We start from the raw sequence: 26,349 nt of genomic DNA, 5'->3' as shown, positions 1-26,349 counted from the left end.
CGTGAGTAGGAGCTGTGAGACTGTTTGCACATTTCCTTTAGGAAAAAGGGAAAGAGAGAGAGGCTGAGAGACTGGTCTGTCTGCACAACAGCCTAGAAATGCCAGTGTAGCTGGTGTGTCCATTCTCTAGCTCAGGAACTGGTGGTTTACCTTGAAACGTTGTGTTTTCGTAAGTACAGGTATCTCCATATGTGTGAATCAATCAGGAATACAAAAAACACACATACCCTGAAACGAGGCTTGAGATTTAAAAGTTTCATCTCCCCCTTTATGGGTAATGAAAGGGAAGAATCATGAAATTAGGCAGCTGCATAAATACTTCTCTGTGTGAGAGAGGATGAATGAGAGTAAATAGAGAATAAAGAAGAAAAATGCAGAATGAGAGGATATTTAAAGAAAAATTTGCATTTAGTTTGAGATAGTGTTTTGTCACTTCCTTACACATGCATTACAGTTTTCTATGTGTGGTATAGAGCTATTCTGGCATACAATTTTGAGGTGTAAAATATGTCAGCATTGAACTTTGATGTTTGTATATGCTTGTGTTTAAACATCGTGTTGAGATTTACAAATTCTTAGAGACAGAGCAAACAAGTTGACTGACCTTTGGACCCAAGCAATTTGCTGAAAGTGTATTTATATTATCTGTTAGAATACCATGCTTCATTATTTATTTATTTAGTCCGGCTGGTTGCTATGCTAAGCTCTGGTATTAAAGTACCACCATTTCTACAGCTAATTCAAGAGCTGCTTAGCTGCAGTTGAGCTAGAAGCTGAACAATGGCCCTAATGAACCGGGTGACATGGGCCAAAAGGAGAGGGAGCTATTTAAGATATAGAGCTGAGGGTGAAATTACTGTAAACAGATATAGACTGTAGTTCATTTGTATGTCTTATCTATAAAATCTCTATGTATCTTAGAAGGGAAGAATAAATGAGAATAGTTGTTGGGAACCTTTGTGTTTGTCTCGTGTGATGTTGTGAAATGCTGTGTGGTTGCTAGTTATTGTATAGAACTTCGGGGGGTTTTGCCTTACGGGTTTTTTCATGGCTGTCATCAAGGTGTTTCAGTTTTTGCTTTTACTGAATTTGAATTAGAATCTCCTTTCAGCTATATCATGGCTATCCAGTAAGTCAAATATGGCACTCAGCAAGTTTTGATCCTCTCTGGTAGCGGCACTGCCTTTCTGCCTTTGGTAGTGGCACATTTTCCCTGCAACACTAAAGTAGGCTTATTCTTTTCTTCCTTAGCATTTTTAATGACAATTTTACCTAGATGTGGTAGTTTCCATTCCCTTTGCTCTGAGATTTAATTTCTTTCCTGCCTTCTGTGCTCAACCCTAACTTTGTGAATTTAATGCAGTCTCCATGTAGAATGCAAGACGTCTGTTTGGCACTACTCTTCGATTTTATGCTTTGCCTTAGACAATCAAAAAGAAATGAAAAAGACTTGAAGTGGCTAGCAAGTCATCTTTCAATAAGGCTTGTGAAAATTAACTATTCTGTTTTTATGCAGTTAACTTCTTATGCAGTTAACTGTTCTACAATTATATGCAAAGCTTGAATTATTGATCATAATTAATAATTTATAACAGATTCTGATTATCAGGTGGCATAGTCACAATATTCCAAGTTTAGAAAAACACTTCCACCAAAGGCGTGAAATTCTGAGGCCAAGCACAGTGTTACATAGAGGTGAATGGAAACAGTAACGTATAGATTCAGATTCTAATAGTGGGTGTGCAGTATATCTTGAAAAAGTCATCACAGCGCTTGCGCACACAGACATAGTGGCGGAGTTTTGGAGGTAGGCGGCGATATATAACCATATTTTTGAAATTAGAATCTTCTGAAAGATAGGTTAGTTGAGACTGTTAGCATATGAAATTTCCTCTGATAATTAGACTGGATTGGATTTCATCTTACACTCTATTTTCAGAGGCTGGTTTTGTTAATCACAAATGAGATGTATCTGAGCAGTTTCACGTACGATGACAAGTGTTGTATCTCACTAAGGTTACAAATTGTCCCATCTGCAACTTTTTTACTGTAAAATTTGATCTTGCATTTAAAGCTATGAAGATGGCAAGAAATAAATCAAAAAAGAGTTTATGCAAATGGAAATACAGTGTCTTCTGCTTGATAGATGAGCATGGAGACTGAAATTCTCAACCCAACAGAATGGAAGTCTCTTCGGCATGATCATGTAAATCCATTCTGATTCCCAGTCTCTACCCCCATTCTTTTAAGTCGATTGCTCTGCCATTGTGCCTCAAATATGACTTGGACAGATAAATGACTAGGAGACATTTCCTTCTAAGGTGATGTTTCTTTTCTCATGGTTGTTCATTGGCCTCTCTGATGACATGGCCAATAACGGGACAAAGTGGTGCCGGTTGTATTTTCAGTTTCGGAAGTGTGTATCTTCTGGTTTTTTCAATTAAGACTACCAGCGATTTTTAGGCAATGAAAGACTTTAATCATTATATCATCCCTGTTCAGGTGTATACTAAGAGATCAAAGGATCCATACTCCATTTTTACTTTCGGGTAGAAGTTTTCAAAAACTACTTGGTCATGGGAGGCACTGTGTATTTAAATGCTTCCTGTAGCACTTCTGGAAAAAACCAAAAGCATGTAAATTTGCTGTATGCAGAGAAAGAGTGGTTTACAGATGATACGGGACATGTTAGTGTTATTATGAGGGATGAATAGCATTGAATTTTCTCCGGAAGTACTCAAGTATTGTAATTTAACTTTCATGCTGTTTCCCAGAGATGTGTCCAGATTCAGAAGTGCCGGCTGAGGAGTTACTTTGCTGCGGCTGAATTGCTGGAGAGACATACTTTTTTGCTTTAGTTCCTTCTTGGTTGCTTGCAAAATTCAAAATTTTCACTATTGTTGGCTTTAACTCTTGAGAATTTTGACTACACCTTAAAAGTATTTGACCAATAGAGCATGCCTTCTGCCTCAGTCTCACACATCGGTAGCTTTGTTAAGGCTCTTAGCTTTTGATATTCTGTGGTTAGCCAAAATGGCAGAGTATATCTGCATTAATGAAACGGGAGAAGGAGAGATTTTTATGAGTTTATGATTTAATGCCTATGAAATAAAAATCCACTTCCAAAGCCTAATGGTGTTTTGCAAAGAATATACTGTATAATCGAGTTAATATTGGGAAGACTGGCCCCTTTGAACAACATTTCTTGCATGGAATAACAGCCCTTTACAGATGTGAGTAGTCAGGGGGGTGTAGGGGCTGAATGGGTTCATTCACTGGTGGTTAGAGTTGGAAAATGCTTCTGGTTTCCTCTAAGCTATTTGCTTTTCCTACAGCATTTTCTGTTATAGTGCCTTCGCCAGAGAGTTGTCAGCCATGGTTTTGATGATCTCCAGTGATGAAGTTTTGATTCATAGGTCATTTGTATGTCTTGCTTTTTGTTAGGTTTTCTTTTAGGGCATTTCCTTGATATCTAAAAATTTTCCTTGTAATTTTAACTTACTTTGTTCACAGATTATTTAATCTGAGGTCTGATTGAACAGGAAAGAGGTGCTTGGTTCTTAGGCATTCTGGATTATTAAAAGTCACCAAAACCTAATAAAAGTAACTTTTCAGTTACTTTTCAGATATAATTATAGGATAGAAATAGATTCCCCAACTCTAGTATGAATTTTAGTATTCAAGGTTATCTGACAATGACTTTGGAAGAGTTTCTTAGGCCTTTCCTGTTGGGAGACTGGTCAAAAGCCATTGATTTTGATTGGGTTTTTTATTTACACTGAGGGCTCTGGGCTCAGAAATCAGCAGTGTGGATCTTCAGTAGCATATCTACAAGGGATCTTACACAGCTGTGCTTTTCTATTGTTCCTTTGTGATCATTTCTGTGATCTGAGTTTCTTTCAAAGTATGTGTATTTTGTTCTCCTATTTTGTTGGGTTTTTTTCTTTTTTTTTTTTTTCCTCTCCAGCTGTGATATGTTTGCGTTTTTGGTAACTGTAGCTATTGATGAATGAACAAGAGGGCTTCTAGGGAATCAGGGGTGTTTTGGCATGAGAGATGTCTCCAAAACACCAAATGGGTTAGGGGCAGCCCTGGCCTTGTGTTAGTGTGACAGTACTGCAGAGAAGAGTTGAACAGTTCCTATTAACCTTGTTGAGAGTTCTTCACATTCATCACTGTGCAAGAAATAACCTCGTAAATACACTGAAAGATCTCTCCTTTCACCGTTTTGTCCTCTGGACATTCACTTCCTGTGTTGCAGGAGACTATGCGACTCAAAGGGTTTGCATGCTTGCGCAGCGGATGAGGTAAGCAGTCTGGAATATCAGGACAGACAAGAGCCCTTACTAGATGGCAAGGAGCTAGTATCACCAACAAAAACAAGAAACGGAAACTTCGCTCTTGCATGGAATGTACCACTTGATAGCCATGACCTCTCTCTGTCAGCACTGGAGTCTAGACAATTATGTCTGCAAGTCTGCAAGATATTGGTGACATATTATTGTCCTGGTTTGTATGGATTAGTATATACCTTTCAAAAACTTCTTTCTAACATATACCAATGCTATATGATAAAAGATTAACTGCATTGTGACTAAAGCTGGAAATGAAATTAATACTAGTCTCCTGAAATGAGGGCAGAATACTGAGACTGATGCTGAAAGTCATTCAGAGCTGTGACCTTTCTTACGGTGTAGGACAAAAGCTATTAGTGTCTCACATGGATTTCAGTAAGAGTTCTTAATCTAAAATGTCTTTTAAAATATTGGTCATTCTCAAACATTCACCTCTGATTTCACTTTTGGAACCTGTAGAGTACTCTTACTAAACTGTATTTGAGAGTTAGCTCTTGCCTAAAGAAGAACCTGACATCAAATTCTTAATGCCAGGAATTTTAATCTGCCACGGAGTTCCATCCAGATGGGCTGTAGTGTTCCAAACCCAAAAACATTTCTTTTGTCATGTACAAAGGCATATAATTTCTGATGTGCTGGAGGAGTGGGGAAGGGATGAGATAGCATACTTGAAGTAAACTCAGTAAGTCATTCTGCTTGCTGTCTGTCAGGTTTTAAATCCACTGCGGCTGGGCCAGTCATCAAGAAGACAGTTGTATTCTGCAAGTAATAACTGATTTCTGACATGTATCTTGCAATTCATTTTGAGTTCAGAACATGAATAGACCTGATCTGGCCACCCCAGAAGAGATTAGTTCTGATATAAGGAAAAGAGCCCATTTAAAATCACATAATTTCAGAGCTGAGAGGAACTGGTTTTCCATAGAATATGATTAATCGCCATGTACTTGTTTTTAACAGGCACCATGATCTAACATAATGAAATCATAAAGCCTTTAAAATTATGTTTATAAAAGAAATGGACACAGTTCTGATGTACTTTACCCAATGCAAGTGCAGTCTGCAAATGTACTGCACAAACAGATGTTGAGTTGGCCTGGTGTATAATAATTTTAAAAAGGCTCAGTGTAAAATTTACATATATATTTTTAGATTCCAGTACTAAGACAATGTTGTCGAGAGAGCATCTGTCCACATCCTGAATGCTTTTTATGCCCTGTGAAGATACCAGAATGACATATAGTCCATGGATTTCTCTGTAGTAATTTAGAAATGCAAATAAGTAACTAGCCATTTTGAAAAGGCAATCTGACATGTCTCAAAGTGAAAAAGATAATGTAATCTAAAAGGAAATTTTGCATTTTCTATGTTGTAGATGTTTTAGTATAATGAGAATATTTACCCATAGTGCAAATATCAGGTTCTAGGTAATTAATCTCTCCTGTTGTGTGTGTGGTTGAAAAAAAAAAACCATAGGAACTGAACAGTTTCAGGCATATTTTTAATGATGGTTACTTTAATCTTATTTAAATTTAAACATTTAATCTTACAGCATACTATTAGAGTGTGTCATAACTTACCAGTAACCAGAAGTATGTGAAAAGAATTGGGGAGTGAATGTTTTTTCATGTCATGCAAAATAATATATTAATTTTGAACTTTTGGTAAACTATGAGAGCATAGATTTGATTGAGTCGCTTTACAGTCTCTAGAAAGGCTTTCTTTCTATAAAGATTATATACTGACAGCAACTTTATTTAATGGTTTCCTGTTGGCAGCTCACTTCCTTGTTGACTGAATTTAAGGATGGGCAGAGGAACCCTTGTTTCAAGTCCCAGGGTTAGATGGCATTAAGCCTGTTATGTGTGCTAGTGCCAAGGCCAGCAGTTTGAATAACATGCTGAATAAGTGTCTCTGGTTGGCAAGCACAGCCAGAATTTATCAGATATCAGATCTGTTGATGTCTGTGAAGCAGCATTCCGGCTGGAGCTGTTTTAGCTTATAATTCAGAACATACCTGTCTTTTGTTACTGACTATGTTGTAAGGAGAATAAATAATGTTAACAAGAAGTGGAACTTGCAGAGTAACAGGCTTGTCATCTCACATCAGGATACAGTGATGTCATGTGAAAATATTGTCCCAGTGAGACTGTGCTGTGTTGGCACACCAAAATCCAGCACTTTTTAAAATGCTTAAAGACTGGCATCAAGACAGTTAAATGAGGCTTCCCACAAAATACAAGGACTGTGTCAATGCTGTAAGAAATCTTCAGGTAAGTTTTAAAGATGAGGTTATATATTAATGTTGTTGTAGTGCCTCAGAAACCCACTCATGCACCATAAATTATTTAGCATAAAGATGCTAAATGTGCTGTATAAGGACAACAGAAAAAGACAATGCCTACTTCAGGGTTTACAAAGTAGATGTCAAACAGAAGGCAATAGCTGAATACAAACACAGAAGTCTGTCCTGATGGGGATTGTAAAGCAAGTGATTTCAGCACCACTCATTTAGCCATTTTTAAGTTTTTGGAAAGGCATCACAGCAATGGAGGTTTAAAGGTGGGATTTGAAGAGCAACACTAAAGAGTTTTGGGGAACGTTTACAGAGGTGCAGACAGTGTGGCAGAAAACACAAAGGTTTTTTTGAAAAATTAATGCTGGGAGGTAAAGGCTGCAATAGGAGATCTGATGCGAAATGAAAGGTGATCAGTAACGTGGGGATAGCGGCCTTGAAAGTGAATACAGAAGCTTAGATCTGGAAAGCTTGAAGAGGAGGCAGCGAAATTCAAAATGAGAGTTGACCTGGTCAAAGCAGTAGACTAGGTATATGATCTTGAGCAGGGGGGTTGGCCCAGATGACCTCCAGAGGTCCCATCCAGCCTCAACCATTCTGTGTTTCTGTGATCTTAGTCTTATTTGTACCAAAGAAAGGAAAAAGGTTGCTTTTCTGAATTTCATGGCTCACAAGATGGTTTTGGTCTATGATGTTTCACCTTACTTATCTGAAGTGATTCATCCCTATTTTATTTGCATGGTTTCATCACCTACAGTGACTTGTAAATGTGCTGCTGTGTATTTCTGTTGCATTTATGTCATGAGTCTGGCACAGGCTAGGAAAAAGTTGTCTCAGGTTTGTAGAACTATTTTAATCTCAAGCACTGACATATATAGGTAGTTTTTACTGCATTATAAAATGAATTAAACATGCTGTTGAGCTAATGTCTAATTAGTCTGGCACAGCAATTTGCTTTAAGAGGGACCATAAGCCCTGCATGCATTTCTAAGCATTCTGACTAAAAAGTTTAGAAGGAATCAAAGGTTTATTTAAAGCTGTCTTGATAGGGTGATACTATGCAGTGGATAGTAAAAATATGAAGGAGGAACTTCGAAAACTCTGAATAGACTGAATTACATTCCTCAAACAGATCGGCAACATTCAAAGAGAACATACACAAAGTTAGTATATCAAGAACTAGCTGATTTTACTTCATACTACCATAGCCAAGACCAGGAACTTAGCCTTACAGTAACCTGAGAGGTATGAAAGTATTATGACAATTTTTCCAAGAAGAGAACTAGGACAAATAGAGGATGATGATGAGCTCCACAGAAGTAGCCAGTTACTTATACAAGAACTATGGGGAGAACAAAAAAAGACAACAGTTCTCTTTATTTCCTTCCCATAGAATTGGACAAGTGTGTAGAAATTCAGTATCTTTCCTTCTGGACAGTTTGGAAATGTCAGCAAATGATTATTGATTTTGAGTGTTTGTTTTAAAATCCATTAACAAATATCGGTTAGTTTTTAATGTTCATTTTTCACTTTGATTTCTGGACTGAATTGAAGATACAAATCTAATACCATTGCTGCTTTAAGGTATTGTGTAGGAAAGGGAGTCTGAAAAGGAAAAATCTTAAAGACAGAGAAGAACAGTCTCAAGAGCTGACCACCGAGAGAGAACAAACTCTGGAATTTTTAAACCTGTGTGCTTATCAGGAATATAAAGCAGAAATTATTAGAGAGATCTTTTTAGCTGGGCCCAGACTCTGTTCTTCAAAGCGTCATGTCAACATGCTGAAGAGTCAAACAAGTCAGACCCAGGCACTGCCAGATCCATTGGCTGATAACACTGACGCCAGTAGAAAAGGGTCAAATACATGTTGTTTGACCTTTATCCCAGTGGGGATTAAATTGATTCTAATTAATAGGCTTGGGAATAGATGGGTACCTTGGCAGAGTTTGTAACTAATTTAAATTGTTCATCCTATTAGCTTAGCCATAAACTATGCATAATTACAAAAGGATTTTGTGGGCAGCCACGCTTATGTTGCCACCTTCTTAATTACAATTTATTGAATACAGTGCTACAGAGCTTACTTGTTTTGATTAACATAGGGATTTCTGTTGTCTAACACTGCCTGAGCAAATGTGTCAGTGCTCCATTTACGGCAATAAAATAGTGTTTGAAAGCACAAATGCAGCTCTGCTGAAATCAGTTATGTGTTACATATGCGACTGTGAGATAAATGTGGCTCTCAGTGGCAGTTGTACCTCTGAGTACATTTAAACAACATGAAATTATACATACTTTGACGTGGTATAAAAATGATGCCTGGAAAGATTCTAGGCTGTGATTATCCTGTAGTATGACATATTTTTAGCCACAGGTTAGAAAGAGTCTATATAAAGGTGGGGTGGCAGTTGGTATGACCTGGCTAATATATTTTATCCCTTATCTAAATGAAACATCCATTTAAAATAGGTGCAAATGGAGTTCAAGCTTGACTTCTCATTCAGTCAGCGTTCCTTCTCTTGGTCAGCCCAGATATCAGCTTGCACCAGTTGTATCAATAGGTAGTGTTTGCCTTTTAGGTATGTTCTCTTTCCCAGTAAGTCCTGGACTGAAACTGCTCCTAAGTTTCTATGAGTGCTGACTTGTGTCAGAAAGTGAAAACTTCAGACACTGAACAAAACCTTATTTCAGTGTTTCTTAGAAGCTTCACTGAGCAGCAAATGTCTCCTGTATACCTAGGCCTACGTTAAGAAATCGGGAGTTACCACTCAAAAAAGCATGATATTTTAAGTAATTATAACTTTTCATTCTGTTTGTCCTTTGAATCACTGAGTGGACCCAAGATACATTTTCAAGATTTTCTTCATATCTGAGGAGTGGACAAACTTGCACCACTTTAACTGAAAGCAGAAATTGTTAGATAATCTTTTAACTGGACCTTAAGAAAAACCTCCAATATACTACACTTAAAATAAATTAATGGGAATGGAAGATGTTGTTGTAAAGACACTGCGCAGTTCACCTTTCCATGCCCTTAAAAAGAACGGATCAACAATAACAGTGGACAATCAGATAATTTTCTACATGAAGATTAAATTAGTGTTTGTCTTAGATCTGTCATTTTAATCTCCTTGCTGGTAGTAAACAGAGACACCTTGTCTCGCCAGATCATTCGCTGGGCCAGACTTGGCTGTGGTGGTTTGGAGAGGGAATGGGAAATCCTGACATCCACTTTCAGCAACTTGGTTTTATGTTGCCTACAAACTCAAATTCCCTGTGCCCTACCTCCTAAAAAAAAACCTACCAGTGAGGACAAAACTCAGCTTACTGCCTTAAAGAGAAGAGGTCGTGCTTCCAAGTAGAATATTAAAGACATCCAGCTGGTACAAGTACTTCTTTCCCAAAGTGGTAATAGAACAGGGCTGGCTCTGACCACAGTGAGCTGTCAGAAATGATGTAAGAACATTTCCAAGACTCTTGGGAAACACGGGAGTCCTGTCTCACTGAACTGAGTTGTTTGATTCTGGGTTTGAGATATGCTGATTGTGCAATGCTGTAGAGTGTTCTTTGTGTTGCTTGTTATTTGATTTTAATCCAGGCCCCTTAGAGACTATTGTCTATGTTGTGTTTATATTTGAATGTGTGCTTTATGGAAGCAAGAGGTTTGCCTCTTTAAAAGCAAAACGTTTAGCCATCAAAGGGTTTTTTCAGGGTTTCATTGCCCTAGATGATGATGTGCAACTGTTGCAGATCGCTCTATGACACCTTTTGTGCTGTAAGGACGTGTGTGTATGTATGCACACGTGTGTGTATGTGTGTGGGTAAGTGCGTGTGCGTAGTGATCTGGCACCTTGCATCTCCTTTACAGCCCAGAGTTCATCAGCGGGTCAGCCAGCTCCTAATGACATCATTACACTTGTTTACGGCTCACACAGAGGAAGTGCTATGCTGATGGGTTTGACCACTGTCATTATCTTATTTTAGTCCAGCATTTTTGCAAAATCAGTAATTTAGAAAAGCATCTTCTATAAAGTGATTTTAGTTTCTCTTCCTGACTGAGTTAAAAGGGAAAATAAAAGATAGAAAATTCTTAACTATTGAAATTATATTACGAGAACAGTATTTCATGTTGTCATTGAAATTGTTAGTGCACCTAAATAATGAGAATGCTGGTTATAGATTGAAAAAAAGATCCATCTCAAAGGGAGTCAGTATAATTGGGATGAACTGTTCTGCAACACATGAAGTCAGAATGGCTTCTTTAGCCACTAGAATCAGTAAAAAGAGTTAAAATACTTTTGGTTTGCTTTTGAGTCACAGATTTAGGCCAAGTCGCATTATTTGTTTCAGGATCTAGGCTTCTAAGTGCAACTTCAATGATGACAATACATTACAGATTTCCCACTGATGCATGTGGAGATTGCTGTCAGTCAGCACTCCTGCAAATCATGTCAGTTAGTTCAATTGGTTTTGTCTTTTTGTGTACCTATGAATATTTTTCAGTGGAAGCAAAGATTGTTCTACAGTGAATGTGAGTCAGCCAAAAATGGGCCTGGTTTTTAGGGCTAAATGTCACACACTTCATAGAAGTAGTTTACAGATCGCCAATGCTCTGCAGTCTACTGGTAGGTAGAAAACCCTTATGGCATAGAGCTGTGCTTGCTACTGACTTTGAACACATTAAGGAATTATTGTGCCTCAATATTATATTACTGCCCCCTCAGCTAAATCTTAGTTACTGACCAGGTTACTTTATATAGTTTATTTTACTGGAAAGTAAAGCTTATCTCATGTTCTGTGATAGCTTAATTGATTTTCTGTTCATGTTGAAGTGAATTAACTTCATTTTGCATTGCAGTGGCCTAAAAAGCATGGATGTGATAGGCAGTCACATCCAAAGGATGGTAACTTCCAGGGAGCTGTAACTTACTAATGTGCTAGAGCTTGATTTGTGATTGCCTGACCAGCCCCTCTAGTTTAAATAAGTATCATTGTAGCAGAATCTGATTAGAATTGCTTTGATCATTTCTGGATAAAAGTAATGATCATAACTTTTGTTTCTACATTTAGATACCGTTTTATTTAACTAGAGCTGTGCTGTTTTTCACATTTTTTATAAGCAGGGTAGCTACTTCATCTTAACAGTGTATTGAAAAAATTGGTATAACCAGTGAAAGACCCTTTTTAGCCATGCTGTACCCCTTTGGGGGATGCATGCTCTGGGAGCTTACAATCCTCCGATTCCCATCCTCCTCCTTTCACTTAAAGGCTGAGAGAGTTAAATATGTCCTGAAAACTGTCATTTGTACAACAGATGAATAGATTTTAGAAATTCTGCCCTGTTGCATAGCAACAGCCACGATCAAAAAATGACATTTTGAAATGTACATAAAAAGATAGGAAACCAGTTAAGCATTTAAATATTGAAGCTTTCTTCTAAGCAGTATCCTTTATTTCTTTGACTAAAATACTTACAAGAAAAGCTCCTTTTGACAACTTTAGATGGTTTTAAAATGGTAGCAATTCTCTTTCTGGAGGCAAAGCAAGGAGGCTTGTAGGAGAGCTTGTCTGGAGCTGTTGCTAGCATTCAGTTTATATACGAATTCAATGTAGGCTATTTTAACTCTCAGTACTTCTTCAGTAGCCTCATGGGAGAAATTATTTTTTCAGTCAAGAGCTGCATCATATTATGCACGTGGATGATCTGGAGCATATTTTAGGCCTTTCTGGAGGGTAGTTTGTAATGACAGCGTTAGAAACGTTATTCATCCTTAGGTTTCCATGTCTGTTTTTGTTGCGAGCCGCCTTCCAGTTTAACAAATTTAAACACTTCCCCTTGTCTTCTTTTTCTGTGATGTTCCTACAAGAGTTGGGGTTGTCCCTCTGCCTGTGTCTTCCTCTGGCTTGTAAACATTCCTTGTGGCTTTCCTCATTCCTCAGAGCTTCTAATATATTTACCATTTTGTCCACCTTATTTTTTGATTCTGCTAATGTGACAGTACAGCAAAATGTGAAGTCCCCTTGACTGGTAACAGGACTATAATGACATATCACAGATCTGCATTAACAATGTGGAGTAAACTTAGCTCCAGTTCATATAGCAGTGATCATAGATTACTGCCAAAGTTCAGAACCAGTCCAGCATCAGAAGGCTAATTAGGTTACCTTTGAGTATAGCATCTGATTGATAAAATTGTAGTTATTGTTTTTTATAGAGCTTGTAGTGGAATTTTATATATTCCCCAAAATAAGTAAAGTGCTGATGAAGTACTCATAATGATTTAGCTTAAAGCAAAACTGAAGATGTTCTGAATTAAAGCTGACAATTTTTTACTCTAAACTGGTAATCCAGCATAATTGATACTTTTGTAAGCTATACAGGGGTCTAGCCCTAGGAGTCTCTGAGTGCTGTCTCAAAGGTGGTGATGCAGTGGCCAGCCTTCTCCACTAGAAGTTAAAACCGCTCAGCATTTCAAGATTAAGCACTCTGTTACAGAATTCATCTCATAAATATAAAGGCAAACACTAAAAAATAATCCAGTTCTATTGGCACCCAGTTTGTAGCTCTTTAATTCTTCTTTTCCATAGATTTATGTTAGGTCTGATTTTTCCACTTTGTTAGTTAGGAAGTAGCAGACTTTTCAGTTAACTGTTGGTTGACCCAGCCAATTTTAGGAGTTACGTTCACCCAGTCAGGTGATGGAAATAATACTGTGTTGGATCCACGTTTTTCATTTCACATGTCCCTTCCTTCCAACATTACCCTGTAATCTAAACTTCTGATTGTTTTTAGCTTTACAAAAACAAACACTCTTACCGTTGAGTGTCAACATAACTTTCTGTCATAGTAAATGTTTAACTATATTACATGAACATTTAACCTGCCACATGTTAAGAACTCTTTACCCTGAGAGGTATATGCAATAAGTAAAAATAATAATTTTGGAAGGAAGGCATGCAAACAGCAAACCTTCAACTATGTTGAAATGCTCTGTTGGACCATGGCATTTCTGTCAAGCAGATCCAGTAATTTCTTTTTTCCCTTTGAAATGTTATTCTATCCCTTCATCCTGTCTGCTGTGCTTGCAGTACAAAAGGACTTTCTGCACCTGCATATTTACCCTCCCCACAATTTCCTGAGATCTCTGTGGACGTTTTTATATGAATCTGGATTATAGGGATGGCATGCCAAGCAAATGGAGGCAGTGGTACACTAGTTATTTTTACAGGATGGAGTATTATATTTCTGTTGGTAGATATCTACAAAGCCTTACCTCAAATACATAACTTTAAAAAAACTTACCCTTCTCCCCACCCCCCAGATATGCCACTTCTCTCTGCTTTTCAGCCAGAGAATTTTATTGCTGGATATTTGTGTGCTTTGATTCCCTGGAGCAGAGGCCGGTTCTAACACATGGTGTGGCAGACATTCACCATTAAAAATCTGTCGTTTTTTCCCCCACAAATGCTTCCATGAACCTTTGCAGGGTGACAGCTTGTGGCCACTTGGTGCTTTTGTTGGAACGTGCACTCCATTTGACCCTGTCCCAGCGTTAATAGGATTGTAAAGGCTGACTCCTGCGTGACCTCTTCTTGGAAACAACCCTAACCCTTCCCCTTCCTCAACTGTTCTGTACAACAGAGCTGAAAAGTGTTGCTCCCAAGGCAGTCTGGAGTCGCAGTTCATGTTGCAGACGAAAGCAATTGGAAAAACCACTGGAAAAAAGTCAGCATGGGGCCACCTGTCCTTAAATAGTCCTGACTGTGAGAACAGTAGGCATTTGTTCACTTCTTTAGAGGGAGCTGGTCTTAAATGCCTGTGTGCAGACAGAAAATTACAAATTTTCTGTCCAAGGAAGGCCTCTATTGAATAGAAGACAGGTGTTTACATACTTCTTTATGATTTTTTAGGTGTTGTTTTGTTTCCTTCAGAGGAAAAAAGGGGTGACTGAGGTACAATTTGAATTGACTGTGGTTTAGGTGAATAATGTTAACCCATTGAGTGCAAAGTCAACATATAAAGTAATAAAAGTTCTGACTATAGACTAAAGGAATTGGAATTCACTTTTAGTCTCCTTCTGAAGTCACTTTAAACCTAACTTTTAATCTCATTACTGTATATTACTCCTGGCCTTAACTCAAACCAGTTTATTATAAAGTCTGTGTTTTGTGTTTACCATGGTGGCAGGATTAAGTTTAAATTAAATTCTTACAGTCTAATGTCTTTACAACTTCTAAATACTAATCTAGAAAAGCTTGTGTGTAAAATAGGTAAATGGGCTTACTCTCTTGATTCTCCCATGCTTACCTGTAATCTTATAGTTGTCCCTTGCAGCTTTGATACTCACTTTCCACTGTGGGAACTGAGAAAATTTTGCCACTGGCCTGCTTTGTTTGCTTACTTTTATATAAGTGTCACTAAGGGGCTGGGTTAAGTATTTTGACCTACTTCAGGCATCAAAAGGTTCTTTTTTCCTTTCTAAAGCAAAGATTGGCTTTTCACACTGAACGGCCACACCTTTCACTCTTCCAGTAATCTGTCTTTAGCATGCCTCTCCCATGAAGAACTCCTGAAAGAACTTGTCTGACTTTGCCCTGGGGGCAAGACAGGGGAAGGGGTGGAGGAGAAAACCCTTATGCCATTGACAAGCAAAATCCATGAACACTTTTGAGGCTGTAGGATTTAGCCTCCTGTTCTCATGATACGCAAAACTCTGCCAGGATTATGGGATACACTGAAATGCATTTCTTCGGAGGACCAACTGTGAGTTAGTACTACTAGGCTTTGTAAATATATGGGGATAAGACTGACATACTTCAGTGGATTATCTACACTTTGTACTTCCTAAAAGTATGCAGGAACTTTCAGTATTGGGTGCAGAAAGGCTTTCTCTGTTTGAACAAAGGTAGCAGTCTGTGCAATTACAGATACCAACTCAAACAGAGCAACTTTTGTTTCACTGGACTAGGAAGGAGGTTGAAAGGGGGAATGAAATGTGTTGACCTACCAGCTACTTCCTATCTCTGCTGATCTGTGGCGAGGAGTTGTGGTTGATTTGTGGAGGCAGCAATAATGAGATCAGGCAGGAAGGGCACTTTTCGTGTCTCTCTGCAACACTTTAATCTTTCAGTGTCTTCAGATTGGTACACAGAATTGCTTCATGAATTGTAAAATGCAGAAACTTTTGGAATGGAAGTTGTATCTGCTAATCACAATGCACATTGTTGTGTTGGAAAAGACTAAGAGTGAACAATTGTGTACTAAAATACAACCCAGATAATCCAAGGGGAGTGTCAAGAAATGGCACATGTTCAATCTGAGAAATGCTTTTGTTGTGGGACACCTTTCCAATACTCATCTAGTTCACCGGAGGGACAAAGTCTAGCATAGTGGGTTTGCTGAAGATACAGTGCCAAATTAATTGATGACGTAAAAGGACAACATTCCTTTGCTGCTGTTCTTGAATTGTGCTAGCAATAAAATTGGGCCAAACAAGTTAAATAGCCTTGTAAATGATGTAAAATTAGCTCCAACCTCATCTCCTGCACCAATAATACACCTAAGACTCTAGAAACATAGATCATGTGTGTGTATTATGGTTGGTAGCAGCCTCAATCTAGACCAGTTTATATAAATTAGTGGCTTTATCTGATTTTGTGGCGGTCAAAAGCCTAACTCTTACTCACTTGTGTTACAGTGAAAATCAGGATTTAAACCTGCAGTGAGGTTTGGGGCTTTCGGCAAGTAGCCAGTGCAGGCCTCTGTTAGAAAGTCTTGCCTTAGTACAACAGCAGCTAAAACCTTCCTTTTGACTCCCCTCCGACCTCAGGGCATGTCTCATTAGCAGATTAAGTCCAGAGTTAAACGAGTCCTCTGGGAGTGGAGGATGCAGTGTCTACTGAGCCTGCCGCTCTAGCTGAAATGATTTTCCTAAGGCCAGATAAGGAGTTCTGTGACTTGCCAGAGGGGAGAAGATCTAGAGATAAGGTTTGTTTTGCAAAAATCTGCTGCTGAATAAGTCCTGGGAAAATCTGCACCAAGCTGTGATGTCACAGCCTTTGCCTACTTTAAAGTTAATTAAGAGGAGGGCGTGTTAAGTTCCTCTGTCATCATAAATCTATTCTTTCCTATGTCCAATGGTAGGAAGACTCCTACCCTGCTGCCGCCGGACTCTCATCGCCTCTCGCTAGCAGCCTGGAGCATAAGCGATTGCTTTAACATTCCACCTGCCTCCCTGACTGCCAACCACTGGGGTCACCCAGAGGTAACCACAGGGCAGGAAGCCTCCAGGAGCGGGCCTGCCGCAGCGGGGATTAGCCGCCTCACTGGGCTGTTGCCCTCCGCAATTTTCTGGTCAGTAACTTTTTGAAAGGAGAGCGTGTCTAGTGCAGTAGGGAGGGGCAGGCAGGAGAGGATGACGAGAGATGAAGGGGGAGAAGAAATAGGGGCTGGATTCTTTCCAGGACGGAAAATTGTCTGTCCAAGAACTTATCCAAAACACAAATTAAATATTCCTCTATCCACCATTAAATTACTGTGAATGGGTGGCTGTGCAACATCCTGACAGGCTGTGTAATAAGAAACACCGTGTCTCTTTTCTCCTTTATTCCTCTGCATTTTCCTCTGTCCCAGACAGGAACTTCTGTGTCTGTAAGAGTCATTCTCTCCAGGACTTAGCCTCCAGTTGGGACACACTTACTGCCAATTTAGAATTAAACTTAAAAAGGAAAGGGGACACAGACCAGACTCTGAGACCCCTGTCTACATTTTGAAAATTGTGCTTCCTAATAAAATGGACCATTTCCTAAACTGCAGATCTAGACTCCTTACAAATGCAGAGCCCTCAAATCCTAATTAGGGCAGGATAAAGCTAAACGATGCCTTTCTTGATGTTGACTAGGCAAAGAATAAAATGAGAGTTCCTTACGTGCTTGCTTGCATGTAAAGGGAAGTGAAGTGCCAACTGCGCAGCTTTAGGCTAACTGGAGCTCACCGGGCATCAGCAAAACACAGGCCCAGGCCCACAAGCATTCATCAGTTCAACAGTGAGCAAAAGTTTTTGTTCAGGAGCATGGAGAACATGCATGATTATCCCTGACTCTTGAGCTGTCTAGTTGAATGGTTTAGTGAGAATGTTGCACATAACACAACCATATGAGTGCCAAGCAGCAAATTGTCAAATTGCAGATGTTGCAGAAGGAGGTGACTTCGGGAGAGCAGAGGACTGATGAGTAGGTTTGTAGAAAATCTCAGGAGACAGTAGTAGAGTAAGGACCTAGAACAACATTGGTGAAACTGCTGCAAGCAAGAAAAGAAGAGAGAAGTATTGCCTACATAGAAACACTAAGCCAAAGCCCTCTGTAAAGGTAGAGTTCAGGAGCAACAGAAGCCTCAACTGTGAGGCTAATGCAGCAACTAAAAGTCTTGTCTCTTTGTAAGATCTGACATCCTAGGAGGCCAGAGGGAAGGCCGTGCCAATTTAATTTGGCCAGATGTAAGAGAGAAATTGAAAGTCTCATATGATCTTGTAGGAGCAGTCAAGCTTGAATTTGGACCAAAAGCATGTTGTATTGAGTTTTGAGTTTTATCCATCTGTAAAAAGTAGCAGAAATGACGGCAGGAAACCTCGCTTCCCACTGTGTCGTTAGGGAACTTTCACCTCTCACAAAAGAATGGTCTTTTATTTACTGCTTTTCTCTTATGCAGGCTGAAGCCTTCACCTGAGTGTGAACAGTATCAAGGACACGAAAACTTCCCATGGAAAAAAATCAGTACTGAAGTTAATGCTGTCAGCAGGATAACCAGCAAATTCTGTCTTCCCCAGATGGCCCAGATTTTAACGGGGTCACCTTGCAAGACTTGCCTGTAGGATATTAAAGGTCCCAAAGTAACTGTTGGGGCATAAAAAATGTTATGTCCAAGAGTTGCATCACAGACAGATGTTCCTTTGACAGGTCGTCCTTTGCTTAACTGTTCTTCCATGTATATTTCCTGACGTTCAATGCATCAGTGGCAACTCTTGGGAATAGGAGGCTGTATGGATGTTTGAAACAGATTAAAGTGAAGAGTGAGGGATCTACTTTTTATTTTGCAATAGCAGTGTGAAACCCTGGCGTGCTAGGTATGTGAGGTCAGTTTCTTGCCTTACTCCCCTTGTCTGACACCTTATTTCTCTTTCTCTCCTCTTCCTCTCCTACCTTCCATCACTCTTGAACTTGTCAGTTAATTTTTTAGTGTTTGCATTTGACTGATCCAGTCCTGCTAAGAGGTTGAAGTTCACATCAATGCAAACTCTGTGGGCATCAAACTTGATGCTGACGGTTGACATTTTGTAGTGTTTTTTTCTCCCCTTTCCACAGAGTTGTAGGTTGTGAAAGAGAGAGCAAGTAAGTGTGTATGCTTATAGTTGAACAGTATTTTGTAAATATTTCCTGAAAGCTTGTGAAATTTCTCACATGCTCTTGATTTTCCTTAAAGTCTGCAGAGTAGGCATAAGAAACATCACCCAGTCTAGCTCTGAGTTCAGAAGCGAGTAAAGAGCCATCAGTTTTACAAGCTTTGTGTAGATGCCAAAGCCTGATCGCCAAGGGTGATATGCTGAGACTTTCGAAGACAGGCCAATACGCAAGCCACATTTTTAGCCATATGCTTTCTTACAGTTTTTAAGTCTGGTCGTAGCTTTTTCCTTGAAAATTACTTCCCCTGAGATAAGATTTCCCATGAAATGGCTCTGGCATATTTATATGTGCTCTGAAGTTTCTGGTTAACCAACTCATTAGTCCTTTGGTGATTTTGAGAATATAAGTCTATCAGTCTGTGTGTGTTTATGTTGACAGATGTGCCAGTGATTTATAAATGGGATTAATTGTAAATTTAACTCATTTAGGAAATGGTTGAGGACCCAGGTACTTCTGCATTTTAGCCTTGCTTAGTCGCACTGGAAGAGCTCTTTGACCCTGCCAGAGATTAGTTTTAGTACCAGTTATGAGATAAGCTTAACTAGTCCTTAAAAATAAGCATGTTAAAGCTCTCTGCAAGAGGTTTGTTGTGGGGAGGGAATACCACAGGTCATAAATTTTTATGTTTATCTTGCTGTTACTAAGTTAATTGAGTGATATGATTTAGACTTTTTTCCCCTGTTCTTTCAACTTTTGGAAAACTGAAAGATTATTAAAATCTTTAAAGTTTAAGTGTGTTTATTTTTAACCATTAAAAAATCAATATACCAGTCAGATTCATACTCAATACACAGTGGTATGGGAAGCAAGTGTAATCCTGGATCACAGGTGATCAGCCCACTGCTTGGAAATAGCACCGTTCTGAGAGCAACAAAGCTGTTTCCATTTTCAAAGCCCATTTTCCCAGTCCCCTGATCAGAGTAAACCTGCTTTTGACTATGTGAATGTCCTCATTTATTTTTTAGTACTAAATAGTAACTTTGCATTATCAATGGTCACACGTGCAATTGTGAGCAGTAGCAACCTTTTCTTCTTTCTCTTTTGGATCTTGCCGTTTGACTCACAGAACAGTCAGCTGATTTCAGTAACATACTCCATTCAGTAATTTATTTTTTGCAGAATGGCAAGTGACTCACCGTTTATAACATGATGAATGCTGAGAAGACTTAGCTTGAAGAGCAGAAAGGATAGATTGATTCATACATAGATGTCTTAGGTAACAGAGAGATGAAATTATATTCCTTCCAGTAGCCTTAAAAGAAATAGAAAATAAGATTATATAGTAAGAAAAAAATATTTTGGTTAAATCTGTTTAGCTGTAGATTAATGTTTGAAAGACAGTGGTGGAAGCACCATCATACTTGAGACTAATATTGTTGTCTCACTAGGAAAAATCATACTGGATAAAGCCCCACAATGGAAGTTAATGAACCTGGTAACTTTTCAAGTTATTTCTATATCTGACCTCCATGATGGTGTAGAAATACAGATAGGGTTGCGCTGGTTATGTCTTCATTATATATCAAATCCATACTATATGATTTGAGTGTTTTGTTTCCACAGATACTCAGAACTGTTCTTTGTACAAGAAGTATTGTATCATTTTTACTGTGTTAAATAGGAGTCGCAAGTGAAATCTTGCACGTATTAGCTGCAAAAAAAGATTCATGCTTGAAATGTCTCACTTTAAATGTCTGTATTAGGATGAACCTCTTGTTTGAAATGCACCTAGGACACCAGCCTGCAAACACCACTGCAAATAGTTACATATGATATGCTGAAAAAATATGTTTTACTGCAGAGCAGATACTATCTCCAAATGTAGAACAAGAAGTAGATGACATACCAGATATACAGGAAGGTCTGTGATTTTAGAATAAATTTATCTTTCTCTGTGTGTGTATAGCAAAAGGAGGGATAGATTTGAAATTTCACGATACAGAAAATTTGCCAAGTGTTTCATATATTTGTCATGTTAGGCTAAAGACCTGACTTTTTGTGTTAGCTATTGTGTTGCTTGTAAAGAACCTGTAAATAGAGTATCAGCAGTGGGATACAGCTACCACCACGATACTCAAGTCCCATCCCCATGTAATAGAAAATCATTGTTAGTCTTAAATGAAACAATGCAACAGGGCTGGCAGTGAAAACACATCAAAGATATTCATCAAATTGTTGAAGTTAGAAGCATGTTTTAATTATTTTAGATTTGAAGCAGAAGCAGTTTGACTCTAACAAAAGTTTCTTGCTGCAGATCATCCTGTGGGGTCGAACTGAGAAATGCCTGAAGGAGACCACAGAGGAAATCAGGATGATGGGGACAGAATGCCATTATTTCATTTGTGATGTAGGAAATCGAGAGGAGGTCTATCGGCAAGCCAAAGCTGTGCGGGAAAAGGTTAGTGTCTGTGGAAACACTGTTTGTGGGCAGAATTTAGTAACGACTCATATTTGATGAGAAAAAAAATATTGGCAAATTGGGACCATTCACATTATGTCGTACAAAGTCTAGCTACCTGTTTTAAGTGATCCAGAAGGATTACAAGGCCCATAGGCAAGAATGTCAAAAGCTATGAAAATAATAGTGTATTTAGGCAATAATAGATACTCAGATATAATGGTGACTGCTGATTCGTGAGGAGGGATATTAGTTCTAACAAGTCGTTTGCTTTTTTTGCAGGTGGGTGATATCACTATCCTGGTGAACAATGCTGCTGTGGTCCATGGTAAGAGCCTGATGGACAGCGATGATGATGCACTGCTCAAATCACAACATATAAACACCCTAGGACAGTTCTGGGTAAGATAAGCTCTTGTATCACATGTATTCAGAATTGGGAATGAGAGTGACAGATTACAGCCAGTAACACTTGGCTGCTACTAGGTCTTTCTAAATGATGCTTGGTAAAATCTGTCTGACATGAAAAGGAGACAGAAAAAACAATGTGAGGGGCAAAGGCCAGAGGAAAGAAGTCTAAAAAAATTTAATTCTTCCCGTAGTAACACAGTATTTGATGCTCTTGTATCCCCGTTCTGTGATTTCCAGTAAAACATTTGATGTCTTTTGAGAAAGCCTGAGCTCACAGGGGATGGTTTTCTGTACAGTGATGTGTGTGGGACATCAGAGGGGCATAAGACTACATTGCTCAGGAAAGGAAGCTAGTATGAAACTCATTCAATTTTGAATTAGATAATAGTAATAAAAAAAGAGCTTCTTGTGATTTCATCACTTTGTTGAAGACTTTATCCTCTACAAGTTCTTAAACATACAAAGCATTCTGTTCATGGCCTTTATCTGTGGGTACTGCTTACTTATGTGCTAGGAAAGATTTTGTTTTGTTTCTACACAAACTTTGCCTGTTTAGAATCTTTCAGAAAACGACAAAGCAACAAGGTACTCTCCCACTCCTTTCCTAGCATAATGAACAGCACAATTGGGCTTGTTGTCTCTGTGTCACCTTATTTTTTTCAGTGACTATTGTTTTTGTTGTATCTCTGCTGAGCAAACCTTTCTTTTTTTTTTTTTTTTTTAAAAAAAAACACTGTTGTTCTTCAGACCGCCAAAGCATTCCTGCCAAGGATGCTGGAGTTGCAGAATGGACACATTGTTTGCCTGAACTCTGTCCTGGCCTTGTCAGCCATCCCTGGTGCCATTGACTATTGCACCTCCAAAGCCTCGTCCTTTGCCTTTATGGAGAGCCTGACCTTGGGGCTGCTAGACTGTCCTGGAGTGAATGCCACAACAGTCCTGCCCTTCCACACGAGCACAGAGATGTTTCAGGGCATGAGAATCAGGTCAGTCCAGGGGAACTAGAATAAAGCATCTCATTTTAAATGAATCATCAGAATACACTCCTAATTAATGCTTCATTTAGTAAAGAGAATTTGATGTCTCATTTGGCTGCCTGGGAACAGAGGGTCACTCTAGGCCACCTGGGACTCATCAGACTGGTTCCCTCAGTTTGCTCACATATTCATACAGCCTGCCTGTACTGAGTGAGACATTTGCTTCTACAGAGAAAACTGAAAGCTATTTTTCCCTGAGTGTACTTGGGCCATATGCAGCTACCAGAAAGGGAGGGGAGGCAATCTGAAAATTGAGGTCTTTCAAAAGGAGCAGTCTACAAATTACTTGAGAATTAACAGTACAAATTCCTTCTTTACTCGTTGAAATACTTCATTCTTGCCCACTGAAAGGAATGACAGCCACTTACTGAAGTAGGCCTATCAGTACCTCCTTTTTACCTCTAAGAGAACAAGCTAAATTCAAAGACTAACAGCTGACCAAATTAATCTTTTACAATGGACCAAATAACCTATTAATATAGTTTGTGCTCTCTTAGTCAAGAAAATATGCAGTGTCAAGCTCTTGCTGGAGCTGGGAAAAGCCTTATGTTTGGTATTAAAAGCAACAGGGGAAAATATTTTTCTTTCACCTGTCAAGAATTTGAATCAAGCAAAGAGTAACAGAGAGGAAGAGGAAAACCACCAACACTGAAAAGACAGCATTTTGGTATTGGTTTGCATACTGTTTAAGGAAATCCCTGAATCGAGGTTCTGAATACACGCTGCCACTTCTCCCTAAAGGCACCAATATGTACATTCTTAACCGTTTAGCTAACCCAGTAGTACTGGTTGGAACTGGGCTTTCTGCTTTCCAGCTTTCTGGCTGGAACTGGAACTTTCTGCTTCTTCCAGCCTGCTTTGGGGCATGTTTGAATGCCAGTAACCAGCGATAGCTTAGTGAGTAACAGGACTTGGACAGTGATATCTTAAAGAAGGAGTTTGGTCAACAAATAATTATTTTATTTTTTTACTTTATTTATTCAGGTTCCCTAATCTTTTTCCTCCTCTCAAGCCAGAGACAGTGGCTAGGAGGACAGTAGAAGCTGTTCAGATGAATCAAGCCTTCCTGCTCCTTCCATGGACAATGCATGTTCTTGTCATCCTGAAAAGGTAAGTATTCCCTTCGCCCAGCAATAGCCTAGCCAGTTAGGCATGACTGGCTTACAGTCCTCTGTGTCTGTCCACCAAGGCAAACCTCAGTCTGGCTGTAAGCTGATATCCAGGATCAGATTGGTTCATCCCTTCCCATTAAAGTCATAGAAGCAAAAGGGAGAAAACTTTCTGAGATTCCCTCTGTAGATGTTTCCTCTGGGTATAACCCCTTTATGAAACCAGTTTCACTCCCAAAATTTGGATTCCTGAGGTCTAACTGGTATTTGTATCTAGGAAATTTCTTAACAATTAACATATGCATGTAGTTGATTTTGATTTAGTAAGCCGCTCTTTGGACTTCAGGCTTTATATTGTAAAGGATTTCTGTACAATAAGGTATATACATCGCAGCTGTATTTAGAGAGCATTCCTTGTGTTAAAGCAATGAAACTATTGAAAAAATATTTTTGTGTGTGATTAGGGCAGGAATTTTAAAGTCCCTAAGGAAAGAAAGTCATAACTTTGTATCCTGAAACAACTAAAGAGAAAGGACATTTAAAATTGTGTTTCCATGAGACTTTGCACTAAAGCCTTTGGAAAACCTGCTTCCATCAGGAACTGAAACAAGGCCATGAGATTTCTGTGGAAAATAATTACAATAATGCATTTCAAACACGAAAAAATAATTCACAATAAATGCTTTGCTCTGAATGTAAAATTTGGGATACTCTCAAAAGTTCCCAGAAATTCTACAGACTGAAAAAGGGCTGTTCTCCTTTTCCTTTATTGTAAGAACTAACCATTTATTTTCCATCACAGTAGCTGTCAGGAAATTAGATCTATATCCATACTTTATGATAAGGAGGCCACATGCCTAGCACAAATAGATGGCAAGCTAACCAGAGAACTCAGTTTAAATGTGTGTATTTCAGAGTACAAGATTCTGCACAATATTTGGGAGGAATAAAACATGATGGCATCTTCCAAGTTACAGTTTTTACAGTCCTTTTTGGATAAATATTTCTGTAGAGAAAGAGCAACTTGATGTAACTTTTTCCCTTTAGGCCTACTTACAGCAGGATACTGACACGTGTTTTGTCTGTGTGCTCCCACTAGCTGATTTTTGAGAATAAGTATACTTACGTATGTGTGTACATAAATACATATTTACACATCCTCTTATTAGAATAGACTAAGAGGTTTGTCTGGTCTGCTTATTTACTTTCTGCTTCTCCTGCAGCATTCTCCCTCAGGCAGCACTTGAAGAAATCCACAAGTTTTCTGGGAGCTACACCTGCATGAACACTTTTAAAGGACGAACATAGACTTGATGGTGCAAGGACTATTCTTCAGTGAAACCAACACAAGCATGAAAATCCTGACAAGACTGTGAATCAGCAGGCTTGGCTTTTCGCCTGTTCACATGACTTGCGCTGCTCTGAGGCAACACATTTCTTGCAGGTCATATCCATAGTAACATGACCTTTGCACAGGATTGAATGACTAGACTATGGACCCTTGGAAAGAAAAACAAAAAGCGTGAAATGCTTATATGATGTTTAATTCTTTAGAGTTCAATTGTTAAATCTACTCATAGTTTTAAGATGTAATTTTTGGTTCTAAAGTGTCTGTAGGCTGTCTCAGCTGAGAGGCAGCACATCACACCCCATACATACTTTACCCCCTCTCTTCAGAGGAACTGCAATTGCAAACTGCTACTGGTTTCATTTCAGCTTTTTGAATGGGGAACTTAAAAAATACTTTGAAGAACTAAAAGTTATGGACATTTAATGGAAGCTTCCTTCCCTTTCTTCACTTTACATCCCTTGATGAAGCTGTTCCCAACTCACATCAGGGAAGGAGCAAACTGTGGAGCAATAGTTTCTTTGTTAAAGGCCACCCAGGACTTCTGTCTGGAAGGACTGTGCTAGGCCCAAGAAAGCTGTCTTACTTCACCTGTGAAGGCTGGAGAGGAATGCTCAGTCAGAAGAGCAGACAGTTTGAATAGTGGAAGATTCTTTCTGTCACTGAACTCATATATGAAATTTGTCTTTCTGAATATTTTTGTTCATTTATGATAAAATATATATATATTTTCAGCATTAATCCCAGATTGCCACGCATGTAGGCAGCATCACATTCGGGATGAACTAAATCTAGAACTAAAACTAGAGCCTGCTTGTACAAACATACGTTCACTGACATAATCCATGCAGAGGAAAATCCATTGTATCAATCTGCACAGTGAAGTAAGTGGAATAATGCTCTAAAAATAGAAGAGACAGTACTGTAGTGCTCAC

At 38.9% G+C, this 26,349-nt stretch overlaps 1 protein-coding gene across 4 annotated transcripts in view; it reads left to right on the top strand.

Annotated features, from left to right (window-relative positions):
* Window positions 1-26,148, top strand: part of DHRS3 (dehydrogenase/reductase 3) — a 38,837-nt gene extending 12,689 nt beyond the window's left edge. Inside the window, exons 1-6 of one of the 4 annotated variants that reach the window (XM_050909318.1) lie at window positions 18,756-18,774; window positions 21,366-21,509; window positions 21,792-21,911; window positions 22,668-22,906; window positions 23,942-24,067; window positions 25,290-26,148. In XM_050909318.1, the coding sequence (XP_050765275.1) occupies window positions 21,423-21,509; window positions 21,792-21,911; window positions 22,668-22,906; window positions 23,942-24,067; window positions 25,290-25,374 (657 nt within the window). In that variant the 5' untranslated portion in view covers window positions 18,756-18,774; window positions 21,366-21,422 and the 3' untranslated portion in view covers window positions 25,375-26,148. Of the gene's footprint in view, window positions 1-18,755; window positions 18,775-20,212; window positions 20,328-20,820; window positions 20,973-21,365; window positions 21,510-21,791; window positions 21,912-22,667; window positions 22,907-23,941; window positions 24,068-25,289 lie in introns of those variants that run through there. The other 3 variants (XM_050909317.1, XM_050909316.1, XM_050909315.1) reach the window with 3 other exon arrangements.
* Window positions 26,149-26,349: the final 201 nt, after the last annotated feature.

The sequence above is a fragment of the Gymnogyps californianus genome, chromosome 21, assembly GCF_018139145.2.
Source record: "Gymnogyps californianus isolate 813 chromosome 21, ASM1813914v2, whole genome shotgun sequence".
Lineage (NCBI taxonomy): Eukaryota > Metazoa > Chordata > Aves > Accipitriformes > Cathartidae > Gymnogyps > Gymnogyps californianus.
The sequence above is the reverse complement of the archived record's forward strand: the minus strand, read 5'-3'. Positions and strand labels throughout refer to the sequence as shown.